General features: G+C 35.4%; 1 protein-coding gene across 1 annotated transcript in view; it reads left to right on the top strand.

Annotated features, from left to right (window-relative positions):
- LOC146434704 (sodium channel protein type 2 subunit alpha-like) overlaps positions 1-10,846 on the top strand; it is a 72,810-nt gene that overhangs the window by 13,192 nt on the left and 48,772 nt on the right. Inside the window, exons 5-9 of the mRNA XM_085066576.1 lie at positions 2,676-2,992; positions 6,544-6,661; positions 7,538-7,628; positions 9,150-9,278; positions 9,964-10,055. Coding sequence (XP_084922702.1) covers positions 2,726-2,992; positions 6,544-6,661; positions 7,538-7,628; positions 9,150-9,278; positions 9,964-10,055 — 697 coding nt within the window. The 5' untranslated portion in view covers positions 2,676-2,725. The remainder of the gene's footprint in view (positions 1-2,675; positions 2,993-6,543; positions 6,662-7,537; positions 7,629-9,149; positions 9,279-9,963; positions 10,056-10,846) is intronic.

Here is a 10,846-nt window from a genome sequence, read left to right on the forward strand (position 1 = left end):
TATCACTATGAGCAAGTCATCATTCAAAGGTTTGCTGAGAGCTTGTTCAGGGCTCAGTACAGGCAACAGCACAATTTTTGTTTCATTGTTCTATTAAATTAATGCATGTATAATATTTGTGTTGTTCTGTTAAGCTTTGTAATCTGAATGAAAATGCTTGGGGCATATTTAGTATAGGAAAAACCTTATTGTGTAATCACAGCAGCAAAGAAAAGATATAACTGCACTAGACAGTAGTGGAGGAAGGTCTCAAGTAATGTTTCCAATTCCTCAGGATTTGGAATTTTTTAAGGCATGTTTTTTCCCATCTAAGAAATACAGTGAATCCCTAAGTCTGCTAATACTTTCCCCAGACAGTGCTTGGCCTCTTTGTGGATTTCTAGCAATACAAATACTTATCTTTCAAGGGAGGACAATGCATTTTGTTATAGCATTCATACCTGTAACTCTTAATGGATGAAAAGCAGCCTAACAAATGTGCTGAACTATAAAGACAAGACACACTGATGACTCCATTTGGATGCATCTTTTGAAACTAGTTTCATAGAAAAGGCACCTAGGGTGACAAGTTGAATCACAGACCTGTAAAGTGGGGAATAAAGAAATGAATTATTCATAAAGACCAAAGGGAAACCTCAGACATCTTCTTAGTTCATTAATCCTGCATGAGCAAAATAATCAAAGGACTGTATGCAGAAAAGGAATGTGCTTTTAATTCTAAAAAAAGGGACAAGTTTGAGTCCCTTATAATTGGGAATTACATTAATTGGTAAAAGGGATCAGCAAAGGCATCCATCTTGTACAAAGTAAAAATTAGTAGCAGAAGTTTCAACAAAGAAGCCTATGATAAGGTTGCCTGCTGGAGACTCTGGCTGGCTTTACAATTTGTTTTTCCCTTTATACAGCATCTGTACCTCCAGCCATTCCAGGATCTCTGACATTCTGCACATTGCATTAACTCATCGTTCTCCAGGATATTCCTTGAGAGAAATTTTCTTCTTCGTGTCTACACTATAGTGTATTTTCTTTATGAATTTATAGTCAGGTATCTCAGTTCTGATCTTGTGTTTCTTATCTGATTGGTGCAACAATATACTGACTAAATTATTTCAGTGACCTCAGTGCTGATCACACACACTGATGCTGTGCTGTGAACCCACTCCAGAGATAAAGACTTGAGGTGGCACAGGAACATGAGTCCTTACCATGTCATTGGTTTGGTAATTCAGAGTTAGGAATATACTGTTTCATTTTTTTCCCACAGTTTCTTACTCTGTGTTTTTGATGCACTTTTTAACATCCCTTCTGCCTTCATATATCTTATAAGATCATTACTGTAGCACTTCATGTGTCCCTGTGTGTATGGATTTTTACAAACTGCTTCAGACAGGCAAGAAGCTTTAGGAGAAAGACTATTGATGAGTGCAGATAAGTAGAATATTAGGTCTCAAATCTAAATGTGGCAACTCCACGATACAGATATTGCACATTTATAAAGTAATGTAGGGAAGATTACATGGCTTCATGTACAGAAAACATAATTAAAACTCATTAGTTAAGCACTCAAACTCACTCTTAAAATTGGTTCTCAAAATTTTTACAACACTATGCCACAAACTCTTGTAAAGTAGACACTAGGTAAGGCTATATTTTCTTCCTTGGTGGCACCACTCTTTAACCATATCTGCCTTCCTTCTGCCATTCTCTCCCTCCAGCTATTCAAACCTCACAACTGTTCTGTACAGTACATCACTTTAAATAACTGATCCTGCTGCAGAAGGACTTGGAAGAGAGAAAAATAACACTGCTTTCAGTCGATGCACTGCAGGACTTCATAGAGAAACCTGCTGAACAGTAGTAAGTTCAGTGCAGAGAGCAGGAAAAAGCAGCATCATCCACCACTGGTACTAAAGACATTCACAGGGACCCAGATTCTTAGGTTTCAGACTAGTTTCAGTCTGAAATAATAATGTGATAGTTGCTTTGCAAAGAATTAGAAACAGCATCTTTTCCCACATAGCCTTGATTGTACATACTGTTTTCTTTTGCTTAAAAGGCCTGTGGTTTTGATTCACAGCTCACAGTCAATAAATGCAATCTAACCTGCTCTGGTATCTAATATTCACCTTAATCAACATTAGGTATCAGTAAGAAAGTTGCTTGTTCCTCCCATAATTTAGTTGCTGTCATTTAAACAGCACCAGTCATGCAAAATCTTTTAGTTTAATGAAAGTATTTACATTTGTAAAGTTGTATTACCGATGCTTGAAAAAATATGGAAAGATAAAATCTATTAAGTAGTAGAATGTAGGTTTTCAATTTTCAAGAGTACCTCATAGAATATGCATTTATACTTGCTGTTTAAAAAAAAAAAAAGCTGTACTGTTAAAACACTTGTATCAGCAGTTTGCTCTAACTGGGAGTGTCCAAGGACACAGGCAAAGCAGTGTCTGTGGGCAGAAATAGTGTCTTTTTCTGGATCAGCTGGAAGAAACTAAAAAATAATTTTTAAAATCTCTAAATAAATTCTGAACAGTTGCTTTTAACTGTCATTCAGCCTTGAAATATGCTGCTTCTATTTCCATTTAAGCCTGGAAAGAGTGTCTGACCAAATGTTGGATTTTTTTCTATTGGTAAAACCTAGCTTGCCTAAATTATTTAATTTTCTTTTGTAGGTCATTCTTATGCAAGAAGCTAAAAGTAATTAAATTTGCAGGATGAAAACATGGCACAGGCACTGCTGGTACCACCTGGACCTGAAAGCTTCCGCTATTTTACTAGAGATTCTCTCGCAGCTATTGAAAAACGTTCTGCAGAAGAAAAAGCTAAAAAGCCCAAGCAAGATCATACAGATGATGATGATGAAAATGGTCCAAAACCAAACAGTGACTTGGAGGCAGGAAAGACACTGCCATTTATTTACGGTGATATACCTCCAGGAATGGTATCTGAACCTTTGGAAGACCTGGACCCATATTATATCAATAAAAAAGTGAGTGAATAATGTTTTGCACAAAATAGAATATAACTTTCTACACTAGAAAGTTTAATCACAAAATGGGATGGTTAGAGCTATCAATCCACTAAATATACAGAAACATGCTTTTATTTAACAAAACTGATTTATGCTCTTACGTATTGTGACTGCTTCAATTCCATCAAGTTACTTATTACTTTCTTGATCATAAGGAAGGTGTATCTTCCTTGATCTTGCCTGAACTTGAGAACAGAATAAATTTTCCTGATTTCAATATAATAGGAAGAATGATTATGACAAAAGAGATGTTCCAAGCATGGTTTTGCAATGGATAGTTGTAGATAACCAGGGGACATCTACCCAAGTTAGTGAAATAGAGCACTGCAGCCATATTGTTTGTTTCTGTATAGATATATAACATATGCAAATGTATATGTATATTTATATAATACATGTATCTCATATATGTAGTATATAGAGACTCTGTAAGTCTTGGCTCATACATACAAACTATTTCTTGAGGTGCTTGGGTTTACTTTGATAGATCTCTACTGCACAGGTGTCAATTACAAGTGTCTGGCAGACATCATGGAAAAGCTAACTTTCAAGGAAGGAATCGAAAAAAGTTTTTTGGTTTTCTGAAGAGTTTGCATACAGAAAGAGCAGAGCAAAGAGTTGTGAGATGAAAGCAGTGTATCTAGTTACATGTGTGGGGCTGTAACACAACTGGACTATCAGTAGCAAAGTTGTGCTCCATGAAGAATGTAAACTCCTAAAAGAGGTGCCTTTTCGCTTCCAATTTGCACAGTCAAACACAGTGCTCCTTTTCACATGATCCCCAGTTAGAGACTCTGAGATAGAAAGAATAGTTCAAACAGACCAATTCGAGTAAAAAGTTTGACTTTTAAAAAGTTAGGATCTGCAGTAGTATGGGTTTTGGTCTTGTAGCAATGATGCATACCACTGGAAGCAGACTAATGTTATTTAAGAGAAAGACAAGGAACAAACAAGTATATATCCATTGCTGGGATTAGTTGTAGATTGTTTTAAAATCTTCAAGGGTCTGAAATAGTCCAAACTGGGAGCTGATGAAAGTACCTTAGGTCCTGGATTGATTAGTGAAAGGTACAGGTGACAGTAAGAGCCAGTTTTCCTTTATACTCTGATTTATTTTTGTGTGCTCCTTTGGCAGCATCAAGGTGTTCTCTCAGTTTCTGATAGACTTGCAAAGTGCTGTGGGTAAGGAGAATGAAGGAACATGAAGAGGTAGATAACACCCCTAAATTAAAAAATTCAGGTGTTTTATGGAGAAGTACTTGGGAGTATCTTTTGCTATCTCTCTGAAACAGAGAAAGAACTGGACACAGTTGCTCTAATGATGACTTGAAGCATTCCAGGCTGCCATCAAGATAAGAAGCTTGATGTTGACCCCCTATAAAAAAAATCAAGGCATAAAATACTTTAAACTCCAAAGAAACTTACTTTGATTGTTAGGAAAAAATCATGCAAAAAATAGTCTCACTTTTGTAGTTACATTTTTGGTTGCCTTTGGTTTGTAAAACTGGTTTAAAAATTATGGCCTCCGTAATGGGAACAGAAAATAAAGGAGAATATGTATGTAATTGCATAACCGAACAGTTGCCAAAGTAAATAAACAGTGTTGTAGGTAATACAAGTATGAACATTATTAAGGAAATGTAAAGAAATTAAAGTTCAAAGAAGTAGCATTACCAAGGGTTATTGAAATTTATATGGTTTGGGTTATAAGAACAGTTCCATGCAAATTCTTACTCACAATGTAATTGTCAGCACTAAGCCCTTTTCTGGACTAGCTGCAAAAATTCTGGAATAAAGTTGGATAAATAAGGTCAGGGATGAAGTTATCTGAACAAGCCTTCTACAAGTGAAGTTTCAGAAAACCTGAGAACTACTGAAGTAGAGTTTCTAACCTCCACTGATCAGAAAAAGTAGTCAGATTTTTTGGAACAAAAGTGTGAAAGCTCACACTAATGATGGACTTTACTTAGTCTATGAAAGCAATTAGTAAACTGTAGAATCTTTAGTCACAGGTGACATCTGTATTTATATTACCTGGCAGTATAATTATGCTCAGCAGAAAACAAATGGGCATCTTAAATCATGGACTAGAATTAGTCATCCCTCCTCTGGTGTGTAGTAGAAACTACTCCTAATCATTGACTTGTCAATGCAGAGGAAATCATACGTGAATTGTAGTCTGTCTTCAGGCTCAGCTGCAGCAGTGACCTTGGGACAGGCAACATCTTTCTAGCATTTCCAGCTGGGTGAAGGACTGTAGGGCAGGGAGAAATGCCAGGGAGTGTGTGTCCGTTCTCTGCCACCCTCAGTGTTAGCTTGATGCTAGCCTGTGAACAGGCACCAGCAACAATCCTTTACCTATCTTCTTTCCCACCGTGGAGAGGTTTGCTTTCCCTGCCCGAGATGACTGACCAAATGGGCAATGAAGGCCACAGAGAGGGCAGCATTTTCCTGATCACAGCCAGGTTTTTCCAGAGAATGGAAATCAACATGGAGAACAGTGATACTATATAGCTCTGCTGAGAGTGTAACAAAGACTCTATTATGCTAACACAAAGCAGAGTCATTACCATTGACAAAGAGCAAAAGGAATGAAGAATAGTCATGTCCTGAAGAAATTTCAAGCAGCACTAAAGATGCAAGTAAACCTCATTCATACAAAAATACATTTAGGCAACGACTGCCCACAGAAACAGAATAAACTGAACACAAACCATAGGTTTATCAGGTCAAATTTTAAGAGATAATAACTAGCTAGATTTTCTGTTCATATATAGGGAAAGTAAGAGCATATTGTTAACAACAAAGCTGGCAATTTTTTTGAAAAAAAGATTTGTTGTGATAGGATGCCAAATTCTGGTGTATGTTTGTGTCATGTTGCTCAGAACCATGTTAGCTGGTAATTAATTAATTATATAATTTCTTTTCACTGACACATATTTTAGAACACACATGTAATTTATATTGGTAGCATTTGAAATAGAAAATGAAAGCAAAATTATTTTAAAATTGTGGTTGATTTTGTAGTGACAGGCATTTCTCCTTGTCACAGTACAATTCTGTCAAGTATTTGTTCCAAATACAAACTGGCACTTAGAATTGCCCTTTTGCTATTTTGGTTTTGTTTGTGTTTGCACACAAAGTAGAATGCATTTGATAAATTTGAAGCTCTCACTTTAATGTAAGACTTCATTAGAAATAAAATTGAAACATTTTAGTGACAAAATGCTGCATTTTGCTATTATTGATAAACTGCCATTGTTGTTTGTAATTCCCACTGATTCTAACATCATCAGAATTCAGTCCACATGCTGAGAAATTTCAAAATTGGGGAATTGGCTGTGCAAGGTTTATTCCACTGTATTAAGAGAAATCAATTATTTTCCTACCACCAGTAGACAGTAAAATGAAACTTGCACCTCTCAGGTGGAGAATGGAAACTTCTAGTAGTAGGCAAAGATATATATGTACTCAACATTGTATTTTAATTTTGTATTTCTTTTTTGCAGACTTTCATAGTATTGAATAAGGGAAAAGCAATTTTCCGATTCAGTGCCACATCTGCCTTGTATATTTTAACTCCTTTTAATCCCATCAGAAAAATTGCTATCAAGATTTTGGTACATTCATATCCTTTTTTCTTAATGTTGATTTGAGTGTTGCTATTTAAAATTACTTAATGACTGAAATAATACTTTTCAAGTGGATATACAAATTGTGTCCATGGGGGTGTACCATGCTAAATAAATATAGTTTTCACACTTAAAAAAGGATATCACATGTGAATTGCAGTATGATCTTCTGCATAGAGAGAGAGAATTCTCTACTGAACCACCTAAAGCTGACAGCGTTTAAATATTAGGCTTTATATCTAAAAGGAGACCTGATCCCATACTAAGCCCTGCAGCTAAGGCCACATTAGTAACAAACCATTGCACTTGAACATATCTAAGGTCACACTTTTGCCAAGACCAGTAGTAGTATTCTTGAACTAGACTCACTTAGCAAGGACAAAAGAGCATGGATAAAGAGCTGCTTTTTCAGCATTGTGTTTTCAGCATTGGGATAGGTGTCCTATAAAAGGTTCAGGATAAAGGAGGGTGTTTTGAAATACATTTCAATTATGTTCAAAGAAAAACTTGGGCCTAAACAACCAACCTCTGACTTAAGATCTTTTAAAATGATCCACCTGTATTAAATGAGTAATTACATTTGGGTAGTCATTTCAAGTTTTACAGGCTTAAAGATGTGTTTAAATTTCATTTAAAACCTAAACCTGCAACAATTACAAAAGTATTGCATTGTTTTACAGAAGTGCACCCTAACATGCCAGATGGCATACCATTTAAAATACATAAAATTATGTGCAAAGGTTTATTTTCAGATTTTAATTAGAGTGTCACATTATTTATACACATTTCTATACACTTATATATATTTTTAGTTACTTCAGTGTTACAAAGCTGTCTACTTTTTTGACTTATGTGCCTTAACTATAACCTACATTATTCAGCATGCTTATCATGTGCACTATTTTGACCAACTGTGTATTTATGACCATGAGTAACCCTCCAGATTGGACAAAGAATGTAGAGTAAGTGAAACATTTTTACTTATTTTTACATGTTTGTTTTTGTGTGAGTCCAAACAAGAAGCATTTATAGAAATTTGAATGACAGAATGGGCTTGTCGATATTCCATGAGTTCATCAACATCTTTCTGGTTTCCTCTTGAGTAACTTAAATAATTTAAGAGGAATATTTTTTTTCTGAGGAATATCTGAAATTCTACTGTTTAGTACAGATAGGAGCCCTTGTCCTTCAGTATTCTGGGCTGTAAATCGGACAAGGAGCTCCAGAACTACAAATGTGCATGTGAAATTGTTGCCCTACCTTGCTTGAGTATCCATGATCTTATCACAGACTTTTATCATGCTTCACTGATTTGAACTCATAAGTGCCTGCCACAACAAGCACCCACAAACTGCAAGAAACTCAAACTGCTGAGGAACGGGCATTACCTGTGAAGGAGTAACAAAGAGCTGACTTAAATAAGGAATATATCTCTTTTTTGTTCATTGTTATAAATGCATGTTTATTCTCTAACAAAATACAGATACATGTCTTCCTCTGAAATACTGTAGAATTATAGAATGGTTTGGGTTGGAAGGGGTCCCAGAAATCATCCAGTTCCAACCTCCTAGCGTGCAGGGACACCTTCAACTAGGTCACATTCCTCAAAGCCATTTATATTTTTATTTGAAATAACACTACTCATGAAAAACCTGGTTCTAGCCCTTTGTTGCTTCTTCCATTCCCTCCTTTTCTCAAATAGCCATTATTGGTTTTTATTTATTTATTTCTCTTCATTAATGAACCTTAAACTGAACACTGTCTAGAAACCACTACCATTACCCATTCATAGCTAACAGTGACTATGGTTTGCTAGAGTTGCTGAGAGTCTGAAAGGAGAGCAGTAGGGTCTGTAGGTGGAATTCTGGAGGTCCCCAGAGATCCATACGGGTCTCAGGAAGTGCCAGAATTGTGCTGGTTATAACTGACTATTCTATGTTTTTAAATGAGTAGCTGTTCCCACACCAGGTAAACTGGTAATCACGCTCCACATCTTTAAGAACAACAGTCTGAGTGTGCTTTCTTATATTTGATGATTTTTTATGAAATAAGCACGTAATATAGGCATTAGCATAGTTATTCAGAACTGAGTTTTACAAAACTCTCTGATTTTAACATTAAAAAAAATTCTTCAATTTTTTTAACACCTAGACATCTACCTGATTTATGAATACAAGCAAAGAGGCAACCCTGTCAGTACCAAAGAATCTACATATAAATATCAAAGTCAGAAATGGAGGTATAAGTGCTCAAATCAGAAATAATTTGTAAGCACAAGAACTGAGATTAAATAAATCTTTCAGAAAATGAGTAATATAGATTTCAGGTTCAAATTTCAACAAAGACTGAACAGCAACTACAACATCTAGGGCAAGTGAAGTTAAGGATTTACTCCTTTCACATCTTTTAAGTCATCTTTGCTAAAGAATGGCACTGTCTATAAGTATGCAAAAATCCATTATTCCTGCTTTGATGATTTTCAGGTACACTTTCACTGGAATTTATACCTTTGAATCACTTATCAAAATTCTTGCAAGGGGCTTCTGCTTAGAAGGTTTTACTTTTCTGCGAGACCCATGGAACTGGCTTGACTTCAGTGTCATTTTAATGGCGTAAGTGGTTCAAGAACTTCTTAAGCTTTTAGGGCATGAAATTAGTGGTAAATATTAATTTAATAAATGTATTTATTTAATTTTTGCAACCTTTGAAGTTTAGACATGATATCACACATTTTAGTATTCATAAATAAAAGTAAAATATGGCAGAAGCCGAAATGGAATGTCAGCCACTAGTGTAATTACTGCTGAGGGACACTAATTTCATGTCCTACATTTTTCTGCTCACCAGAAATGAAGCCATCCCTTTGACTTCATGTCACCGTCCCATTACCAGCTAATTAGCTTAACTAGATGTTCAAATACAAATCAGTGAGTTTCACTTCAATGACATTTAAGCAAAATTGATGAAAATAATTATTAAAGCGAAATGTACTGAAGAGACAGGTAAATTTTGAACTATGATTGCTAGTATTACCACAGAGGTTTTGAAGACCCACATAATTAGTATAAGCTCTGCCTCAATTCTGAATAACTGTGATTTAATCCTACAGGTATGTAACAGAATTTGTAAACCTAGGCAATGTTTCAGCTCTTCGAACTTTCAGAGTATTGAGAGCTTTGAAAACTATTTCTGTAATTCCAGGTAAGAAGTAGTTGGTGTAAGGTGTTAGGCCCCTCGTATCTCCAACTGTTATTTGTGTGCTGTCATTGTGTTTGTGTGTGAACTCCCCTATTACAGATATGTGACAGAGTTTGTGGACCTGGGCAATGTCTCAGCGTTGAGAACATTCAGAGTTCTCCGAGCTTTGAAAACAATATCAGTCATTCCAGGTGAGAGCGAGGTTAAACACTGAGGCTGACTTTCGTTCCATTGAATTCACTTCCTTTGAGCATAAGTCTTGCTGTTTGCTGCTCATGTTGCCAAAAAAAAAAAAAAAAAAAAGGAAAAAAAAAAAAAAGAAAGGCATGGATCATTAACCTAGATCATGATTCTTTGCCTTTTCAGCATTAGCTTCTTTTATTTTGCAAAATCAGCCTTTGAGTTTAACAGAGTCTTGCATGAAACACAAAATAAAAGGCCTATGGGTTATTTTGCTTTGTTTTTCTGCATTTTATTGTGACAAATTGCCTCTACATTCCAAAAGCTTTAGTGCTATGGCTTTCTTGGTTTTGAAATTTTTCGTTTATTTTACCACTTAAAATTGACATCAGTCTTAAAAATAAGCAAGTAACAACAAAAGAAGTTACCAGAGGGGAAATTATGCACAGGAAAATTTATCAAATGCAAACGATTTTTTAAATTCAAAATTACTTGCAATTCTATCTCACACTGTCTTCGCATTGTTGTGAAGTCATGTTTAGTATTAACTGGAAACTGAATTATTGGCAAATTATTTAATGCAGAGAAAAAAATAGGAAATGCAATCAAATCTGTACTAGTAAAGTGTGATTGATAAAGTTTCCTGCTTGAGAATAATACTATATATTTGAATTATTGGAATATATGTACATTGCATATTCATAAAAAGGAATCTTTTTCTTTCATTCATCTTCACAAGCTCTGAGGCTGCTCATGAAGCTTTACCTTTTGAAAAATAAAAGATAATTTCTTTTTAAGTGTC

This window comes from Lichenostomus cassidix, chromosome 7 (genome assembly GCF_008360975.1).
Source record: "Lichenostomus cassidix isolate B80296 chromosome 7, HeHo_3.0, whole genome shotgun sequence".
Taxonomy (NCBI): Eukaryota; Metazoa; Chordata; class Aves; order Passeriformes; family Meliphagidae; genus Lichenostomus; species Lichenostomus cassidix.